The following is a 23035-nucleotide window of genomic DNA, read 5'->3' on the forward strand; positions in this document are numbered from 1 at the left end:
GGCAAGCATGCCATACCACCCTATCAACTTGTGCGGCCACTTTCTGGGAGCTAGCAGCCGAGGTCAGCTCTGTATATCAACGTTGTTAAGGGGCCTACCATTAACTGTGTTCCTTTACATTTGATCTCCCAAAGTGCAACACCTCACACTTGCCCTCATTAAACGCCATCTGCCAAAATCTATTTTATATAGTAATATATTAACTCTCCTATCACATTCTATTCTATCATCACCCTAGCTTTCTTCAGCTAATTTCTTGATGGTAAATCTCCTCTGCACTCTCAAATAGAGATTTTTCTTCATGTTCTTTTACTTTTTGAATGTCTTTAGATAGTCCATTTTGCAACTTCCACAGGGCTTCCTTACAAACATCAATCTACTTTTTTTGCCTGCCACATCCTCTAGGTTACTTCAGTAATGACATTCTATTGTAAACATATCCAGATTCCATCACCCATCTTCATAATTTAGGTACATAATCCTAGCCACATCTTCCCAATTGTAGGCATAAGATCTCACAGCCACCATTTCAAAGGGAAACAGAGAGTTCTTCCTTTTATGTTGGCCAATATCTCTCCTTCATTACTAAAATGATTATCTGGCCTTTATCATGTCATTGTTTGTGGAAGCTTGCCACTTTTTTGGACACCCTGAAGTCCTTAATTTATATGCATAATCATTTTTCATTCTTGGAACATTCGATGAATTTTCTGGAACTTTCTCAGGAACTACATTTATTTATTAGTCTCTGGTCACAGTAATAATGTTGGCAAATCCAACAATCAATTTGCACACAGTAAGTCCCCACATATGGCAATGAGGTTGTCATTGGATTGTGCAGTGATGTGGTGTCAAGAAAATGATAAATATTGGCTTGGATGCTAGCGAGACTGGTTTACAGCTAATCTCTTTCACATTTTGCTGAGGGACTGTGTTTAGCATCTCATCCTAAAGATTGTACCAATAAAGTAAAGTTTAATTTTTAGTCTTTAGTGGCTGTTTCAAGAATGGCACTCTAATGCACAGATTCCTGATTCCACCTCTGAGCCAAACCTAACACTTAAACACCAAAGGAACCTGAAGAAATCTGCTACAGGGAAACATAGTCCACACAGTCCAGTACTCAGTTCAATTTTGTGCCTTTATTCCCACAAGTGGAGACATAGAACTATATACAGCACAGGAACAGGCCCTTTAGCCCAACCAAGTCCATGCCCATGTACACTCCTACACTAATCCCACTTTATTCTCTTGATGTTCCCATCAACTCCCCCCAGACTTTACCACTCACCTACACACTAGGGGCAATTTATAGTGGCTAATTAATGGACCAACCTGCGGAGGAGAATAGCAGTGTTCCCAGGGGAAACCCAAGAGGTCACAGGTAAAACATGCAAATTCCACACAGTACTGGAGGTCAGGACTGAACCTGGGTTTTTGGAGCAGTGAGGCACTAGCTCTACCAGCTGCACCACTGTGCTGCCCACTAGGCACAGGGTATCATGGTAAACCTCATTCTAAATTGCTCCAGTGAGCATCTATATAATGTGATCAATTTGCTGTGAATCCTCCCACAGGGTTTGTGTTTGCTGTTCACCCTTGGCTCCAAACATGCATCAAAGCTCCCAGCAACCAAAGAGGCCATTGCACCCTTTGCATCTGTACCAGGGCTGTGCTAATGAAGTACAAGACGTGCCCCACCTTTGATCTATATAATGAAATGCAATGGACTCAATCTTTACCAACTCATTATTCTTGCCTCTTATGGCTTAGAAAGAGGCCATTTGGCTCATGAAGTCTATTCCACCACTAACTTCCTTGTAACCTATTCTCTCTCACATGCCCATGTTGATGTACCTCAACCCAAGATGCTTCTGCTCTAATTCACCTTATTCCATCTTCACTTTCTTCTGCCAACAATCACCTGTGTTTTAACAATGACTTAATCTTCCCTAGTAACTCCCTTATTGTCTTGTACTGAGTCGTACAGCAGAGAAATAGGCCTTTCAGTCCACCGCGTCCACACTGACTTCTTTGCCCATCTACACCAATCCCATTCTATATCCTTCTGTGCCTTGCCTATTTGTCCATGTCTAAATGGCTCTTAAACATAGTAATTGCATTTGATTCCACCACCTCCTCTCACAGCAAGTTCCAGATATCAACTACTCTCTGTGTTTAAAAACTTACCCCTCAGATCCCTTTTAAAACTCCTTTCTCTCACCTTAAATCTATGCCCTTTTGGTTTTGATACCCTTACCATGAGAAAACGATTCAGACCATCTACCTTCTTTATGCCTCTCATAATCTTGTATATCTGGTAACCGCTCACGTTCCTTCCCACCAGGCAAAATCTGGAGGATCTCCTTGGTGCTCTCTCAAGTGCAACTTCCTAAAGTGTGGCAACCAGAACTGCTCACAATATTCCAGTGTTTCGTAAAGTTGCAATATTATGTCCCAGCTCTTATATCCCATGCCCTGACCTCAGAAGTTAAGCATGCCATATGCCTTCTGCACCGCCCTATCAACCAATATTGTCACTTTCAGGGAACTATGGTCTTGGACTCCAAGATCTCTCTATTTATCAACTGTCCTTGGAGACCTAGCATTTACTGTATATATCCTATTCTTAGTTGGCTTCCCAAAATTCATCACCTCATACTTTTGGGATTGAAGTTCATCTCCCAATGCTCCACCCACTTTCTAAGAGATCTATATCCCACTGTGGCCTAGACAACCTTCCTCGCTACCCACAACACCACCAATTTTCATGTCATCCACAAACTTGCTAATCATACCTTACACATTCACATCCAAGCCATTAAAATATATATCACAAACAGCAAAGGTACACCACTAGTCACAGACTTCCAATCAGAAAAACACTGTTCCACCACTACTTTCTGCCTCCTATCACCAAGCCAATTTTGGATACAATTAGTCGACTTGCCTTGTATCCCATGTGCCTTAACCTTCTGGACCAGCCTACCATGTGGGCTTTGTTAAATGCCCTACTAACATCTATATAGACAACATCTACCACCCTACCTTCATTAAACTCCTCTGTTACCTCCTCAAAAAAACTCAAATTAATGAAACAGCATTTCCCTTTCACAAAGTCATGCTGACTATCCTAATCAGTCCCTGCCTTTCCAACTGTACATAAATCCTGTCCTAGAAATTTGTCCAGTAATTTCCCAATCACCGACATACTCACCAGTATGTAGTTACTTGATTTATCCCTGGTACCCTTCTTAAATAAAGGAACAACATTAGCTATTCTATCTTTTGGTACTTCACCTGTGGCTGATAGAGACGCAAAAATCTCCATCAGGGGCCCAGAAATCTTCTCGCTTGTTTCCCATTATAGTCTGGGACCCCTGGGGATTTACATACCCTTATGCAATGTAAGACATTCAACACCTCCACTTTCTTACTATCTACTCCTAAACTCACTATCCTCCACATCTTTCTCTATGGTGAATACAGACAAGAAGCAGTCATTCAGGACTTAGCTAACATTCCCTGGCTCCACACACAGATTACTCTTTGGTCCTTAATGGGACCCACTCTTACCCTTGCTACTCTCTTTCTTCAGATATATTTACAGAATGACTTAGGATTCTCCTTAATCTCGCTTGCCAAGGATAGTTCATCGTCTCTTTTTCCCTCCTAATTTCCTTCTCCTATACCTTCTATCTTGGACACACCTAACAAATTCTGCCCCATCTAAGCCCCTTACACTAAGGCAAATGCAGTCAATGTTTGAAAGGTTAAATCCCCCACTACTATAACACCATTGCATTTTCACCTGTGATTTCTTCGATTTGCTTACTTTGCACCCAATATCAGCAAAACCAAGGAATTGATTGTGGACTTTAGAAAGAGGAAGTCAGGCAAACTAGCACCAGTCCTCATTGAAGGGTCTGCAATGGAAAGGGTGAATAGCTTCAAGTTCCTGGGTATCAACATCTTGGAGGATCTATCCTGGGCCTAGCACATAGATGCAACCATGGGCATCTTTCTTAGAAGGAGATTCATCATGTCATTGAAGACTCTTACAAACTTCCACAGATGTAGAGTGGAAAGCGTTCTGACTGGTTGCATAATGGCCTGATATGGGAACGCTAATGCACAGGAACGCAAGAGGCTACAGAGAGTGGTGGACTCAGCCAGTTCCACCACAGGTACAGCTCTCGCCACCATCAAGGACATCTACAAGAGACAACATCTCAGGTAGGCGACATCCATCATTAAGGACCCCCACCATCCAGGCCATGCCCTCTTTTCATTGCTGCCATCAGGCGGGAGGTATAAGAGCCTGAAGACCTACACTTAAAGGTTCAACTACAACTTCTTCCTCACCACCATTAGGTTCTAGAACTGAACCGAAAAACCCTAATTCTACCTGGGACTATATTTCCCTCAATTTGCACTAATATTGTTATGCTTATTTTGTTGTATAAGTTATGTGTAATTTATGTTTGTAAGGTACTGTGCTGCTGCTGAAAAAAGCTAATTTTCATGGCATTTATACCCTGGGTACGTATGGCCATGACAATAAACTTGAACTTGCATGTCAGTTCCTCTCATTTCTGTTGGCTGTTGGGGGGGATCTATAATATAATCCTAGCAAAGTGATTGCCCTTAAGTTCCATCCACATAGCCTCATTGGACAATCCATGGAGTTGATAAAGTTGATCCCTCCAAACTGATCAGCATCGAGAGCTGCAACCAAAAAATGTTCTTTCTATCCCAGGGCCAGGATTCAAAATCACTCTGATTTCCCTGCTTCACTACTGTAATTTAACACAGTGCCACTACCAGTGGCAGCCCTCTAGTAGCTCACTACGGTTGTCTTACTTCACCATGCTATTTAGACAGTGAGTGCCAGGAGGCAATTTCCTGAAGGAAAAGATCATCATGAACCTTGTTCTCATGCAAACAAGTTTTGTTTCCATGAATGACCCATCAGTGGTGGGAATCCCAGCTACCCCCTCCACCCCTGGTAAAGAAATGCTGAGGCAAGCATAATTTATTTAAGTAACATTATTGGTTTTAGGCTGTGACTTTCATCTGCAATGATTTGTGATCAAGACCAATGCTAATTAACCAGTCTTTGCCTGAAGAAAATGCCAATATTTATGCTGTAAATTTCAGAACCAGTCCTTTGAGCATTGCGGTTTAGAATAGAAAGTCGTTCACTTGCGCCAGTCTTCCCACTGTAGAAGACATTCAGATTGCCGACGACTTTTTCCTGCCTATACTGCCATCCTCTCCCCAGCAACCTGTTTCTAATAACTTGGTATTAAATCTGGAACTGAAGGGATCATTAACTACCCCCTATCTTCAACACAAGGTGAAATGAGTGCATACCCTGCAAATACCCAAATGACTGAGGTAATCCAACATCCTGATTCACTTAGGAGAGAAAAAAAACAAAAACTCAGACCATATGTACAGTGAACTAACGGTTGCTTCTGCTGCCAGCAAGGTGCATGTTTTCCTACATTGTGATCACTGTCTGACAAACTACATCAACCTGACTGAAAACAGTGAGTGTGGTGCAGTCAGGTCTGGTCCTTTACTGATGAGCAGGCTTTGGTGCAGCCCCGTAGTCATTTATATTACAAGAAGTCAGTGTCCAGTCCCCTCCTTTGTTCTCTAAGGAAGGTCTGAAAAGAGGTTTTAAGATACATTTGGAACTAACTTGCAATAAGGCATGGGAAAGTCTGCAATGGATAGAATTATGTGGCGCAGACTAGCTAGTTTTGAGTGTTATAGTGGGGAAGTCACCAAAGAGAGACTTCAGTGTGTACTGTAATATTCATCCAATGGGATGCATCTGTGTGAGCATACTTGTAGATGTGTTTTGTGCCAGGTTTGAAATTGATGTCTTTTATGTTTCTGAGATCTAGACTACCTAGAGAAGGTGCCTTGAGGCATGGGAAAGGTACCACCAACATCTCTGAAAAATTCTGCCAATCATCTGGAAGGGTAAGCAAACTAACATTAATGTGCTCTCTCCCACATCAATACTGAGGAGCTAATCATACTCAATCAGCTCCATTGGGTAGGCCAAATTAGTCCTATTCCTGACATCAGACTCCAGAAACTGACAATCTATTCTAAATCCTGCCATGGAAGATATTACTGGATGTTCAGTGAAAACAATTCAATGATATTCTTGAAGCATTTTTGAAAATAAATGTGATATTCCCCTCCCACCCCAACACCTGGGAGTATCTGGCCCCACCATCAATCAAAGTGGAGAAGGAGCATTTGGCCTTCAACATCTGAAGCCCAACTCCATGCATTGGGAGCACACTGAAGTCCAAAATCAACAGCTCCGAACAAACTACACACCGTCTATCCCATCAGGCATCTCCCATCCCAAGTGTGGAAGAGTCTGCTTGGCCTCATGTTACCTCCGAATCTAGAGAACTGGAGTGCAAACAACTCATTCCCAATGCTAGGGCACTGACTCACATGAAGAAGACAAGCAAAGCTTTGCAGATCATGGGTCAGTCCTGAATCGCACACACAAAGACCTATCCCGTCAACTTCTCAGTCCATACTGATCCATGGTCCAGTGAGCCACAAGGTCAGCGGGATTATGGTGATCTTTGTAAACCATCAGACTTCTTTCCCAATCTATCTCAATCAATCCCAACCCTTTTTTCAATCTCGACTCTCTTCTCCAGCTCAGAATGCACTGAGGCTCCTTCCTCCTCAAAGCACTAAAACCAAGAGTTATTTTCTACCGATGATCAACATTTCCCCAGTTTTTAAGAATGAAATTTTCCACACCAAGTAGCAAGGTATTACCCCACTGGATATAAATCCAGTCTCTAGTACTGTGCATTACCTGACTCAATCAGTACATTGCATTATAACCCAAAATATTTACATCACCAAGATTTTCAAGTGATTATTTCCATAAACCAGTGTTGCTGAGCAAAAACATATCCTACTGCGACATTCATTAATTAGAATCCTCAAATAGCCAGTGGCAGTGGGATTCTGGCCATGAACGCAAAGCACAGACATACTGTAATAAAATGTTTAGTGGTGCATTTACTGGTCCAGACAGCATCCAGCTTAAGATGTGTTTCAGTGAGCGTCCCCTGCTGTGCTTGCAAATAAAAGAGTCACAGTAAATAGCATTACCATAAATTTAACTTTACAGCTTCAGGCAACATCCTACTGGGCACCCCTTCAAACCTTAAACCTTAGCTGAAATAAAAATAATGATTACAAACTAAAGGAGATTTCCCTGCTTTCATTGCTCAGAGCCAAGAGTGGGAAAGTGACATCATCTTTTAATGAATGAATTATTGGGCCTAACTTTTAAATGTTTTCCCCTCATCAGCAGCCTCAGCTGGAGAGATGGCCTTGGCAGCACCCCCTGGATTCTGACTGCTTTTTAAGCATGTCATCAGGCAAAGACAGGAGCTGGCTCAGCTATGATTTCAGTCGTTGATGATCCAACTAATGTTGCACATCTCACCAGTTCACCTTTGGTGTTGATTTGTGGCACAAATTTGATTTAAAAATTATAGTCTTGCAGAGCGCCTTGTGCATTTTATTACATTAAGGACGCCCTAATGATGATAATCGGGCTCTGTGCAGATGTTGACGATGCATTTTGACATCCCATACCCTACTGCCACTCCATCTAGATTTGGGATTGTGGGTAGTGGATCAGATCAAGAACAGAGAGTACAATTTTTTTTGTGTTGGCCAGCTTTTGTTAGTCATATGTCATGGGGATCAATGCAGGACATTCAGGTCTTTATAATCCTTATTAATCTCCTAAATGGAAAATGCAATGTGCAGTGCATCCAAGGCTGCTGATGATGCAACACAAAGTGGAAAACTAAGACATGGGAAGTAATTTAAATAGGTTAAGCAAGTGGGCAAGAAGGTGACAGAAAGTAAGTAGTTTTGGTAATGAGATATAAAATCAATAGCTCAGCTCAGGGCAAGCTTTGAACTTTAAAGTATTTGGTTCATAATAGGCACCACAGTACCAATAAAATCTCCAACAAGGAAGAATGAACTAAAAAGCAGAGTCACTTATGAATGAATAATCGTACCAGAATGACCTGACATAGAATAGTGCAGCACAGGAAAAGGCCCTTCAGCCCACAATGTCTGCACCAAAAGTCTCTCTTAATTCTGAACACATCAATGCTTCTCAAATTTAACCTCTCTAATCTCACCTTTCTGGAAGAGAGTGTTGATGGGCAGCAGTCTCCTCCATCATATTGGCAGTATGCTCTGTTGTTGATTGTGTCACACCAACCATCAGCTTGAAAAGGCTGCGATAAAAATAGAACAAAATGTATAGTTCAGTCTTCAGAGTTAGGGCTGATAATTGCTCCTCAAGAGGCAACTGGGATGGACAATAAATATGGCAGCAGAGCTTAGATTAACAAGATCATGAACTCTATATGCAATTTATCGACTGAGTTCAGTGCATCTATTTTCATGGTGGTGCCTCTCGGGTTGGGAATGATTAAAATTTACACAAACTATTTGTGATGGCGATATGGAGAGCATGAGGCAGATAGATGACAAGCTCGTTCCTACTTTGAAAACCAAATGTCCCATTGAATGTTTTTAGACTTTTCTTCCAAACAAATCAAAGACTTGCGCTGAAAGCTGCTCAGAACTGCTTTTTTTTAAATATATGGAACAAACAGTTTCACAAGTTCATGCTTGAAAGTGCACTGACATAATTTAGTTTGCTCAAACATATGCATAAAGTGAAATTATATCCACTGTATTCCTACTGAAAATATATTCGTCATCTTTCCCCATTTTCTGCTTCACTAGTGACAAATAGAGAGAGTACATGCATTAGGTTGGCATCAAGCACTTTTAATGATAATAGTTTGTACTCTCAAAGCAATTGATTGCGTAATGTTCAATAAACATGCAACAGTACATACGACTTTTCTGACAATTACACCTAACAAGAGGGTAGGGTAGGAAAGAAGGGATCTGTACGGCCTAGACTATGTTCAATATCAAATTATACCACACTTACAACTGAGGACACAGTGCAGGCTTACATGTCTAACTTTCAGTGCTCCAAGATCAATCCACAGAAAACAGAAGATGTTTTTGGAACAGGAAATGATCATTTGGCACAAAAAATGCTTGTTTTGGCTTTAAGTTGATTTCAACTCACTCTTCATTGATAGTTATAATAAGGTTACCACCACACCCATGAACCCTCTCTGCCTTTCTGCAGCACTAGAATTTACTACATAGAATATTAAAGCAACACATGGAGCCACTTATCATGGCAAAAATGGCATTTTTCAAATGTCGCAATGTAGTTTCCTGCTCCTTTAAAAACCTTCTCCTCCAGAAACAAGGGACAGGGATCAGCCATCACTGAAGATAATCAGCTTCTCCAGGAGATCTTCTGGGACTAGTCCAGCCCATGTTGTGTCCAATATTGGCAACTTTCACCCATGCCCTTTTATGTTCCTGCCTCAGCTCCAATCCTCTTTCATGCCTTTGTTACTTCCTGATATGACAATTCCCCACTCTCCTAAACAACCTCTATAAAATTTAAGTTTAAACAAAATTTCTGCCTCCCACACCCTATACCCAAACTTAGTGCCACCATATTGACTACATTGTCTTCACAGGCTTCCAACACCTCCATTTTAAAATTCTCATCCACATAAAGTCATGCAGCACAGAAACAAGGCTTTCAGCCCAACTGAATCCATGCCAACCATCAAATACTCATTTGCACAAATTCTAAACTAATCCCATTTTCATTCTCCCCATATTCTCATTAAATCCCCCCAGATTCTACACACTAGGGACAACTTACAGTGGCCAATTAACCTACTAATCAGCAGGTCTTTGGGATGTGGGAGCAAACTAGAGCACCCGGAGGAATACCATGTGGTCACAAGGAGAGTGTGCAAAATTCTGACAGGCGGCACCAGAGGTGGGGATCGAACCCTGGGTCACCAGAGGCAGCAGCTCTACAACCTCTGCCACCCATATTAAAACTCTCTGCTACCTTGTCTCTTTGTTTCTGTCATCCGTACAACTCTCTGCGAACACACCATTCTTTCACCTCTGGCTGATCATACCTCCTTTCTCTCCACCACAGGTAACCATGCCTCCAATTGTTCAGACCCAAATCACTCACATCACTCCCATAGCAACACCACCTCTCATCTCGCCAATCCTCCTTTTGTCATTTCCACGATGAGCCACATCTTCTCCTCCCCACCCCTTTCCGTCTTCCTCAGGGACCACTCCCTTCATGACTCTCTGGTTCGCTCATCCATCCCCACCTACTCCTCCCTGACCCCTGACACTTTCCCTTGCAACCACAGAAGGTGCAACACTTGTTCTTACATCTTCTCCCTCACCACCATCCAGGGACCTAAACAGCCCTTCAAGGGGAGGGAATGATTCGCATGCACCTCCTCCTCGTCTATTGCATTTGGTGCTCCTGAGGTGGCATCCTCTACATCAGCAAGACCAAGTGCAGACCGGGCAACCATTTCACAGAGCACCTACGCTCTGTACGCAATGGCCATCCAGAGCTCCCAGTTGCATGCCATCTCAACTCCCCTTTGCATTCCCTCACTGACTTGTCCCTTCTCCATTGCCAGGGAGAGGCCAAATGTAAACTAAAGTAACAACACCTCATATTTTGCCGGGACAGTCTACAACCCAATTGTATGAACATTGAATTTTCCAATTTCAGGTAACCCTTTACATCCTGTGTTTCCCTTCACCACCCCCCCCCACCTTCATTTCAATCCACCTCCAGTTCTCACTTTTTGCCCCTTTTCCTATATTCTCCCTCCAGCCCCCCATCACCCATTTTCATCCCCCTCCCTCTCCACCAACTACCCACACATTTCACTTACCGGATCTCCTCCCCCATCTGGTTCCATCTGCCCTTCACCTCTGCCCTAATGGTTCCCATTATCACCTTCCTTACATATAAGATTCCAGCACTGGTAACCTTTGTGTTCCACTGTCTCCACCTTGACTCTGCCCTCCCCCACCTGGCTCCATCTGCCCATCATCCTTTATCCCTCCTCGGTCCACCAATCATCTACCAGCCTTTCTTACCCCTCCTCATCGCCTCTTTATACCAATGATCTTCCCTCTCCACTCTCAGTCCTGATGAAGGTTCTCGACTGGAAATATCGAAAACTTCCTTTCCCCCACAGATGCTGCTAGACCTGCTGAGTTCCTCCAACATACAGTTTGTTGCTCTAGATTCCAGCATCTTGCAGTCTCTTGTGTCTCCAAACATCAGGGTTACTCTTAAGTCATTACGTTCAGGGCAGGAGTCGGACTGAGTAGAGAGCAGTGAGAGCACCTTGTAACCCACTACCAGTAGCAGTAATCCCATTTTAAATGTTGCTAGAAGCAATAAAAACTGCTTAACAGTGCATATATCATTGTGTATAATCCCGAGTTGCTAATCATTTATCCATCTAGGTCAAGGTTGAAATAACAGCAGTCATGATTATATTTCCTCTGAAACCCAGTTCCTGTGTATCTGTGGATTCTCCAACTCCTCCCTACCAGTACTCTGCGGTAATGGTTGTTGTTACGGCTGTAGGTTTGGGTCCCTCATAGTACTGGGCTCTGCAGCTCCTCCTAGTCAGCACTCTGCAGCAATGTTTATCTGGGCGGATTGTGGTTATCCTCCATTACACCACTGGGTTTTTCTACTCCTCACAGCCTGCGCAATGCTTATTTCCCTACTGACAAGTTGAAAAAGGATGAAAAGAAAATGGACCTGACCCTGGGTCACAATTAATCATCTGCCACATGTTTCACTTGACAAGAGAGTGCACTCATAAACATCTATCCACTATTAATTGATTCAGCACAGCAGGTTGCTGGCATATTCTGGAATTTACTTGGATGTTATTTCAAGACACCTCAGCCCTTTCAGTCTATTCCCTGAGTTCTGTCTGCTTTACAGAATCTACAAAAGAGGCAACTTGCATTCATAACACAAAATCCTTCAAATCAGACTGGGTCATGCTTGATCAGCAGAACTGCACTTAACTACTGCTGCCAATTAACTGCACTGTATGGGAGAAAAGTGAATACCTCCATATTCTGAGATTTTGTTTGAGTTATGCAAGAAAATGGAAAGATTAAAAATGCAAAAGCTTCAGGGGAAGGAACATGCTCTTTGTTGAGGCTTATCACTGACAACCATTTGAAAAGCACTGTCCTCCCTAGGATGTGCCAGTTTGACTTGACAATCCCAGTGGCCACTATCCACACGTCCAAAATTAGACTGAAAAGCATCTCAGAGCCTTAAACACACAATACACTACAAGATCTACAAACCCCATCTTCAGTCTTGGGGCCAATTTGATACCACAGCATATATTATTTGGACACAGTGTTCATGCCAACATGACTGAACTATTAGTGATTCTGTAAATCGCATTTACTGAAAGAAATTCCCTTCCTTACCATTATTTTTTCCCTTCTATCTGGCCATATTCAAAATCAAACACATGCTTCAAAACCACAAAATATCAATACTCCCAGTCCAAGTTAAATAGCCTGTTCACATCGACAGCATCCAAATCTCTCAGCATTTAAAAAATCTGGATCAAGTTCAAATTCAATCGTTTCTCTAATGAAAATAAGTTTTCCCAGCCCCTTTTATAAATAAGAGGCAATCCCTAAGTATTTGAATCATCTTTGTTGCTAATCTATGAACATTTGCCAATGCATTAATATCCTTTTGATGTTATGGTACACAAAACTGCAAATTAATTTACCAAATGTGCCATCTCAGAGAAGTCTGGCTCACAAAACAACTGTTTCTGAGGTGCTTCCAAATCTCAATTATACTTGCTGATAAATTGTACATTGACTGGCTGGTTAAAGAAAATCAAGTGATTGTTACCAATAATTATCTTTATTGATGGATACCACTTCATTGTGTGCATATCCTTGAGTTTGAACATTCACCTCACCCCCCCCCCACCCCCATTTGTTTCCCACTAGTTCTTATTGCTAAGTTATTCTTTCTGTTAAATTAACCAAACTTCCGTTAATGCTATGTTACTACTTTTGTAATTCACATGAATAACGTCCAGTGGTGTACCCTCATCTTTTAATCTCATCGCTTTGTAAGATAATTTGAATAATTTAACAGGACTATGATTTAGAGTATAGCATACTAACTAACCAGGAACTCTCCACTTCGAGTGGATACTACTAAGGTTCTCCATGATGTACTTGATTATTCCCCACTAAGGATATGGGTCAATTGTAATATAATCTCTTAATTCCAGCCTCACATTTCTGAATACCTACATAACATTTGCTTTTGAAAAGCAAACAACTGTAGAAGCTGGAAATTGGAACTATAAACTGAAAATGCTGGAAATACTCAGCACCTGTGGGAAGAGAACCAGGGGTATCATTTCAATACAATGGCCTTTTATCAGAGCTTTGGAAAGTTAGAAATCAAACATTTTTAAGCTACAGAGAAGAGTAGACAGCTGTGGAGAACAAAGGGTATGCCCTTAATTGAATGTGGACCAAGAGAGACTGAGTGACACGTGGTATTGGTGCCTACTAATAGAGGTTGGTGAAGGCTTGTTAACCATGGCTCACCTCTGTGGAGGAGAGGTAAATATAGGGAGGTGAATTACGACAAAGAATGAGGAAAATATGTTAGAATAGTGGGATATAAAACACTGCAACTGATAGAAATATGAAAGAGGAGTGCTGGAAATATCCAACAGGTCAGGCAGAATGAGAGAGAGAGAGAGAGAGAAAGAGAAAGAGAGAGAGAGAGAGAGAGAGAAAATTAGAGAGAGAGAGAGAATGTGAAGCTGATGACATTTCATTAGAACTGGCCAGTTCTAAAACAAAATGTGAAGGTTGCTTATTTGAAATTGCTGAATTTAATTATGAATCCTGAGGACTGCAGTGTCTTTTCCTTAATTCGCTTTGTCATCAACCAATTCCTTCTTGTTTTCATCTCCTCCAGTCAGATCAACTACGATTAAGAAGCCTTCACCATCACCAATTGTGTCATTCAGTCTCTCTTGATCGCCACCCTAACACAACATTCCCCTTGTCCTCCCCAACATAAAAAAATGCTTGATTTCTGACTTTTCCTAATTCTAATTAGGAAATTCTAATTAGGTCATTGAACTGAAGCATTAACTTTGTCTCTCTCTGCACAGCTGCTGCCTGACCTGCTGGGTATTTCTGACATTTTCTGTTAATGTTTGCTGTCCTTTGGACCAGAGTAGCTGTCGCTTTATTAAAGGATATTAAAGATATTAAGCAGCTTTACTTTTCCACTTGAAGATGATGTAGTGTATTCTAAATATTTCATGTGTTGTGCAGATGTTTAAGTTAGATTCTCTTAATAAAAATGCTTCATGGCCAATACATATGGAAGTTGCCTTGGCCCAATTCATCTAATTTAGAATCTTTTCAGACTTCATTATTAAAAGCTAGGGTGAAAATATATTTTAACACATTTATTATTTTCTGTTCATAGCTTACAAATCTATCCAAGATAACCCTGCAATTAACTTAACATGAAGGAGGTATGATATAAACCTTAGTAACAAAAAACACAAAAAAGAGAAACATAATGAAGAACACAGATAGCAACCTGGAGAAAGGAGAAAAACAAACTGAAGCAAGGTAGCAATGGGGAGGAGTAGTTGCACTCAGGGATCAGAAAGATAAAAAAGTACACCATATATTTTTGGAGAGGGAAAGAATATCAAGACACACAAATGCCAGTGGCAACTTCAGGAGACTTTGCTTCTCATCTCCAAGAAGCAGATTTTTCTTAAACTTGGTTCTAATGGTATTTGTTAATGGATTTGTCATATCGGAGCACACAAAAGTGTTCAGTTGAAATAACATAAACAAAATAGGAACAGCTTCTCTCTATCTACTAGATAAATCAGCCATGAGCTTTTACACCTCCATCCAATCTGATCACAATTTTCTCCAAGAACAATCTCAACTTCTGCAGTCCCACCTTGAAGCTGAAATTCCTCATTCTTGGAATCATTTTTGTAAATTTCCCTATAGCTTGTCCAGGACCTTCACGTCAACCCTACAGTGCATGACCAAAACTGGTGTAATATTCCAGTTGTGGCCAAACTAGGATTTTATAAAGACTCAATATACTTAGTGCCATGATTTATGAAGCCCAAGATCCCATATGCTTTATTAACCAGTTTCTACCCTCCAACCTGCAAAGATTTATGCACTATGTTCATGTCTGCACTCCTTCTTGTCTATAACATCCCCACCACCTTCTTCTTGCCAAAGTGTACCTTTTCACACTTTTCAGCACCATTAAACTGAAATGATCATTGAAGGTAAACTCTAAGATGAAATTTCATGCAAAGTCCCTGCTCTATTCACAATCTCTGACCCAGCATTGCAACAAAATGTGATTCATGTACTTCAAATGTTTCCCCAACTACTAGACTTCTGATGTAAATTACTGATAGAGCAGAGTCTGCATTTTTACTGGTGCTGTTATTAAAATAAAGCCCTAAAAGATCTGCTGTGATTAAATGTTGATTAAAATAAACCTTATCTAAATTAATCTCACAGATAAGAGAGCTTTTGTATACTTAAAGGAATCTTAGCACTGAAAGCAAAGGGGTAGAAATTCACTCTCTCCTGTAAATGCCAAAAGTAAAATGCTACAGCACATTCAAGTTGAACCCAGCTTCTGAAGTTTAGCTTTGTTGACCACAAATGAACTGAATTTCCAAAGCAAAGTTCATCAGCAGAGAATGAACTCCCAACTGTTCAATCAAGCTCACTTGACTCAGGAAGTTTTACCATCAGCATCCATACTAACCAAAAGTTTATCACCAGAAACGCTTAGAAGAAAGCCAAGTGTGAGAATTCTGTAATTGAAACTGTTCATTGAGGCTAAAAGAAACACAAAACTTTGTCATGAAAGGTAGGCTGGATTAACCTTTAAACCTCTCATCACACAGCGAAGCACCTTTTACAGTTATTATGGTACGGCATTAATTGAGTACCAAATGAGTAACTCACAGGCTTGGACTAACAATCCATAGATGCCAGTTCTATCATTAACTTCAGATCATGGCATCAGGCCAAACACAGGCAAGGAATCATCCCAAGTACCATCTCTCCATCCCACCATAGGTATTGAATTAGTGCTTCTCCAAGTTGAACAACACTTGGAAGGACTGAAAATAGCAAGGACACAGAATGTGCTCTGGTTGGTAGAATTCAACGTCCATTACCAAGAGTTGCTAGGTAGCTCCACCACAGACCGAGCCAATCTCAACCATCAACAAGGACACAGATTTCAGACACATGGGAATACCATCATCTAGAGGTTCTCCTCCAGGTTGCACAACTTCTTCTCTTGGAAGTATAATCACCAGCCCTACGTCATTGCTCGGTCTGAATCCTGGAACTCCCTCTTCAAAAGCACCGTTGAATGCAATCATTAAAGGCACTGCAGCTTTTAAAGAAAGTGACTCACCATCCCAAGAGCAATTGGGGATGGGCGATAAATACTGACATTGCCAGTGATGCCCTGTCCCAACCAATGAATAAATAAAAATATGTCCAGTCATTTTCTCTTTAAAGCTAGCAAGTCAATTGGTTGACTATTACATCCTTTCTGCAAGATGGTCAACCTATTCTTCAAATAATATTGAATCAAATAATATTTGCAATAATTAATAAATTGAAAACCCCTTAGGTGCAGGGTCATTTGAAAACCAGGGGCCGTGAATGCATAGGAGGAATGATTGGAAATATTAGCCCTCTCTCTTTGTCCACAGGCCCAACTTCAAAGCAAGAGGTCTATAATGGAGATTTCAGGGTCATGCTGGAGTGATGGATAAAACACAGCACAACTGGTCTCACATAACTGAGTAAAGGCAGTGAGCACTTTAATACAACAGGCATCTGGTTAGTATCACACTATTATGAACTGATGCAGTAAAGCAGTCAGGGGCCATTGAAGGGTTGATGTTCACCTTATATGAACAAAAGAGTGGGAAAAGTAAGACTCACATTTTTCAAAATTCACATTTGTCTTTCTTGAGAAGGAACTCTGCCTTCAATGAATTTCTCTGCAGTGCTTGGCATTATAAATGCAAAGTTGATCCAATTAATTCTTCTGGATAGCAACTGTTGAGGGAGGAATATTGGCCAGTAAAGGAACAGATATTTTTGGGATAGGAATTCATTCACACAATGCCAAAAAGATGGCATTACTTGGTTAAAACAAAAACGCATTAACACAAATTGAAACAATTTTGCACCCATTCCTGGTGTCAGTCAATAACAAACAGCCACACTGTAACTGGCAATAACTTCCAGAAATGTTATTTAGCTGAAAATGGATGCAGATATTCTCTACCATAAACCACAGGCCGGAGCTCCCAATTCAGTTCTCAACCTTAGCCAGTCATTACAATAAGGTCTTACTCAGAAATAAACACCAACTTTTAAAAATCTAATTGTCTTTATCACAAAGTCTTGGGAAAATTTCTCTTTGTCCATCTCTTGACTTTTAGGCCCACTACCTGCAGGATCTTGAACCAACTCCAGATGCTGATTGCTTTCATGGCAGCAGTTCTTTCCATTAACAAAGCTTACATGTTTTCATGTAAAGGGCAGCTTATCGCTTACGGTCAAGTATATAAATAGATGTTTAGAATGCTTAGAACAATTCAGAGAAGCTGGGCTACTCGTTGATGTCAGAAGGCCACTCAACCGCCTCTTCATTCAATGCAGGACTCAAACATAATCTATAAGTGGTCATTGCTACAGGTGATCAGGAAATACACTCATCAGTCTCACTGAAACTGCTGTCAGTCAAACAGTGCAGCCCATTTGGCATTTCAGATCTAACATCGAATTTTGACACCACATTCTGATTCCTCAGGTGGGCCATTGTCCATTAAGTCTTGATTAAACAGACCATGCTTAAAACTCCATTCCGTTCAGAAAGAAAGATGATTTTACTGAAACAAAAATTTTCACAAGGCTTGACAGGATAATGGTGTAGTGGCATTGCACAGCTGGTAGTCAAAGCTGGTAGAGCTGCTGCCTCACAGCTCCAGTGACCCAGGTTCAACCCTGACCTCAAGCGCCATCTGTGTGGAGTTTACATGATCTCCTCGTGACAACATGGGTTTCCCACGAGTGTTCCGGTTTCCTCCCACAAGTCATATGGCTTGGCAGGTAAATTTCCCCTGCTGTGTAGGTGAGTGGTAGAATAAGGAGCAGGTGAGGGCGATTATGACATTTAAGAAGCATCTACACGAGTACTTGAATCACTCAGGCTTTGAAAGCTATGGACTTAATGCAGGTAAATGGGATTAGTGTAGATAGGTACAATGGGCGACATGGATATGGTGGTCTGAAGGGCCTGTTGCCATGCTGTACAATTGTACGAATCCATAGGTGTGGAGTTGGTGGGAATGTGGGGAGAATAAAATGGGTTAGGGTAGTGTAAAAATGGGTGATGATGTTTGGCATGGACTCAGTGAACTGAAGGGTCTGTTTCCATGCTGTATCTCTATATGACTATTATAGATGCAAGGATGATATTTCCCTTGGCCTGGGTATCTAGAACTAGGTGTCTCAAAATAAGGGGTTGGCTACTCAGGATCAAGATGAAGAGAAAATTCTTCACCAAGAGAGTGGTAAATCTTTGGAATTCTCTGCCAGAGAGGTTTGTGGAGGCTCAGAAGCCGAGTATAAACCAGGCACAGATTGATAGATTTTTAAATACTAAGGAAATTGGGGGATATGGGCATAATGCAGGGAAATAGTGCTTTGGTAGAAGATCAAGGATGAACTTACTGAATGGTGGAGCAGCCACAAGGAACTAGATGGTCTGCTTTGATTTCTTTAAGATCTTGCACTCAAGTCCTAATGCTCCCACACATTCTCTGTGAAGGTAATCCAACACTATAGCTGTGCAACATTGTGCTTTGCGCGGATCCATCTATCTGTACCCTCTCAGACATTGTCCTCATCATTACACCATCCTTGCTTCCCCAGACTGCAGGAAGTCCCTCTCCTCAGGAAAGTAATTCATGTAACTAACAGCTTCCAGTAGCAGCAAGAATGCTGGCAGTGTGATGCACATGTACCTTTGGTGGCTGTTTGACAAAGATATATCAACTGTGTGGCTAAGTGCAGGAAACTTTGAGAAAATGATCTGGAGCTTTTCACTAATGTGTTCTGTTTCTGAAACACTGCTGCATTAAATGATACAGTGCAACATGGTGATCTCTTTAGAACTTTCTGAAACAGTGTTATGAAGATACACAACATTATTTTAATGCCAAAAAAGATGGTGCAGATGAATTTTTAGCCCCAATTTTTTCCCCAAATGGAAAGACAGATATCAAACAGCAAGTTGCTTAAATCCAGAATGCATTAAAAACTTGCACAAACGAGAATACTAACTTAACACTATCTTACAGAATGTAAGAAAAAGCTTGCTGCCTTCTCTGTCAGTTTGAGTCAATGCTTTCTAATTCTGTTTGTATTTGGAACTTTAAATAAAAACATATTAGCATTAATTTAAACGTTTGCTAAACTCCATGCCACCTTATATGCCTATTTAGCCACATAATGACTAAAATACCACTACACCAGTAGGGAACTACCAAACTTACCTTAAACTCCATCTGGTTCATGAAGGCCTTTTAGAAGGAAATCATCTATCCTTACTCACAGACTGACCTACTTGCAACCCTAAACATTTAACTCATACCTGCCCCTCTACAGCTCAGCAGACCATTCCATTTTTTTTAAGAAATGTATTCTTAAGAAATGCGATACAGATAAATGAGAAGCATTTCATCAAGGTATGATTAGGAATGAATTCATATTCATTACAGTAGCAAACGTTGACAATGGGATAAAGTGGTAACTCTCTACCTGCCACTGTTGAAAAATATGGAGTCAGCTAATAGTGTGAAATTATCATTTCCAACTTTGTACAAAGTATTTATAAATCAGTACCACTAACCAGGGAATGTTTGTAACCTGACATCTTTGTAAGTAATGTTTTCTGACCCAAATGGCTATAATTGGTACAAGTTTCAAACACTGTCATTGGATACCCTCTCATCCACAAGACGACACCTCCAGTGGTATCTCAATCTCTCAATATGGCACTGAAGTGTCAGTTCAGATTACATGTTTAAATCTCTCTTATTTTACAAGATAGTCAGTTGGATTTTATGTCCACTGTCAAATCGATCAATGACTGAATGCTTCCGATCATCCCAGACATTCAAAAACATTCAAAGACAATTAAAAATTGATTAACAAAAAAAATCTTAAACTTGTGAAAAAAAATTCTAAACAATTAAAAATATTATGCAAACTCAATTAATTCAACAAAATGTAAATCAACTTTTCCTTGCACAGGTCCATGGCAGCCATTCCTCTCCATTCAAATGAATGGGCTTGCTATTCCTGCAGCAGGTCAAATCTGATGAAATTCAGTAGGTAAATTATCCAGAAAAACTGCTCAACAACTGCAGCAAGTTCCAGCTTGACTGCTGGTCCCCATGAGCACAGCTGGGGATTCATCAGCCAAGAGCCTTCAATGAGTGCAGGATCTCTGCTTCAGACAGAATGTGGTGGCACCCACACTATGAAATGCCAGCATTTCAGCAACGACTTGCTGGCACCTCTTAGTAAGTTCTGGCCCAATATTTTGGCCACCCATTGTCCTCAACTATTTGAAGGTTAGAGAGGTACAGATAAAGCCACCAGCTGTTCTCTACTCAACTCAGATTAGCAGCTTTCCTACTGTAACAGCTTGAGTTTTCCCCATCTTGCTGACTAGCTAAACAGCCATTTCCAAGAAGGACCATTTGAAATTGGATTTCAATTGATTTTGTATAAACCTTTTGAGACCAATGTTGAAGTGCAAATGCTGTTTCACCTGGAGAGTGTCCAGCATGTTCTGTTTTATTTCAGGCTTCCAGCATCTGCGGGTTTTTGCTTTTCACATCAGACATTCAGCTCATCAACTGAGGTGGTTATCAAGCTATTTTTTTTAAAAACTCTCACAAAAGGTGGACAGCTCACCATTGCTACTTCTTTTAAAAACTCAGCTTTGCCACAAATACAAATTCTTTCTCTCTTTCCAGTTTTTTTCTTTTAATTCTGGCTCTTAATGGGTTCCTGCTGCTGGAGTTATGACTTAGAGTCTGGACTTAGATTCCTCTTCATTTCTAAAAATGCATTGACACTATTTTGCAGATCTGTTGAGATGTGGTTGTAATATTACTGCACCAAATAAATATCTCTAGACGCTGTGGATGATAGAATTCTTTGTTGTAAACTTCAAAGACTTGGATTTGGTCCCAATGCCATAGTTTGGTTTAAATCTTGTTTTGCTGATCAGTTCCAAAGGTTAACATTAAAAGAGAAGCCTCTAGTCCTCCTGGTGTTCCCCCTGCTCCTCGTTACTTGTACACTGAATCCCTTTAGCTGCAAAGCAAACTTATGCTAGGTTTTCTGACTATACATTAGCTTAGACTCCAGAAGGTAATCTGCGCAGGGAATTTGTACTGGCTCGCAGACCAATCTAACCATGTTCAAACCTGTTGCTCTCTCTTTCTGTGTTACACACAGGCTGAACAGAGAATAAATTAGACCTCTCTCTGCAGTATGCTGTCTATCGCTAGCCACACAAATTCATGGGTCAACAATAACTGCACTCATATCCTGCCTTTTAGCATCCTGAAGCATGCAAGAGGAGAATAATTGGGGAAAAACTGACATTGTGCCAAAGAAAGAAATATTAAGAGGGGTGAGTGGAATTTGTTCGAAGTGGCAGAATTTGAGCATCTTATGGAAAGATGAAAAAGAAAGGTTTAGGGAAAAGCTCCAGAGCTAATTGAACACTTAACAGTGGGATCATGATAGAATTGCAAAAATCAAGAATGTAGAATTCCAAAAGGTTATAGGAGGTTACTGAGAGAGGCCACAGAGGGATTGAAAACAAGAATGAGAATTTTAAAATCGAGGCATTTGTTGGACTGGGAGCAAAGGTAGATCAGCAGGAAACTGAGTACTGATGAATAGGCATTGGTGCCAGCTGGGATAATGGACGTCCGTTCTCCATTACTATTTTTCCAGGAGGTAATAGATGGAAGGCTGGCCAGGTTGGCATTGGAACAGTTGAGACTGGTGACAGCAGGCATTGCTGAAGGCTTCAGTAGAAGATGGGCTGAGGAAGAGCCAGAGACCGGCAATGATACAGGAGTTGGAAACAGGTCATCTTGGTTGTGAAGTAGCTACAGGGTTGGAAACTCCTCATCTATGCAGTTAAGGGAAAGGTAACAAAATACTGGGACAGAGAGCCAGAGATGCACAACACGCTTAGTGAAGTTAGACTGAAAATGTATTCAACAAAAACTGGACTCTCATGCTTGTAAACACTGGAAGAGACTAATACTGATCAGCACAAGGGCATGAATTATCTGCACACAAGATATCTTTATTAGTTACATGTACATCGAAAAACACAGTGAAATGCATCTTTGCATAGAATGCGCTGGGGGCAGCCTGCAAGTGTCGCCACACTTCCAGCACCAACATAGCATGCCCACAACCTCCTCACCCATATGTCTTTGGAATGTGGGAAGAAACCAGAGCACCCGGAGGAAACCCACACAGTCATGGGGAGAACGTACAAACTCCTTACAGACAGTGGCCAGAATTGAACCCGGGTTGCCGGCGCTTTAATAACATTACGTTAACCGCTACACTACCATGCCTGCCCAGAAAGTAAATAGCAGTGGATGTGAGATGGAGAGGGAGGTGGGAATTTTACTTTTAGTATTTAGGATAATTATGAAAAAGGCCAGAAATCATTGATAGAAATTGATGAAGATTAGAATTTGTTACTCATGCTCCATGGTCACCTTTGAAATACCAAAGTGCAAACTAACACATGACACTTGCC

At 41.0% G+C, this 23035-nt stretch overlaps 1 protein-coding gene across 1 annotated transcript in view; it reads right to left on the reverse strand.

The window, feature by feature from the left end:
- LOC127567956 (pappalysin-2-like) overlaps positions 1-23035 on the reverse strand; it is a 290468-nt gene that overhangs the window by 7444 nt on the left and 259989 nt on the right. Inside the window, 1 exon segment of the mRNA XM_052011199.1 lies at positions 8226-8324. Coding sequence (XP_051867159.1) covers positions 8226-8324 — 99 coding nt within the window.

Source organism: Pristis pectinata, chromosome 3 (assembly GCF_009764475.1).
Source record: "Pristis pectinata isolate sPriPec2 chromosome 3, sPriPec2.1.pri, whole genome shotgun sequence".
Taxonomy (NCBI): domain Eukaryota; kingdom Metazoa; phylum Chordata; class Chondrichthyes; order Rhinopristiformes; family Pristidae; genus Pristis; species Pristis pectinata.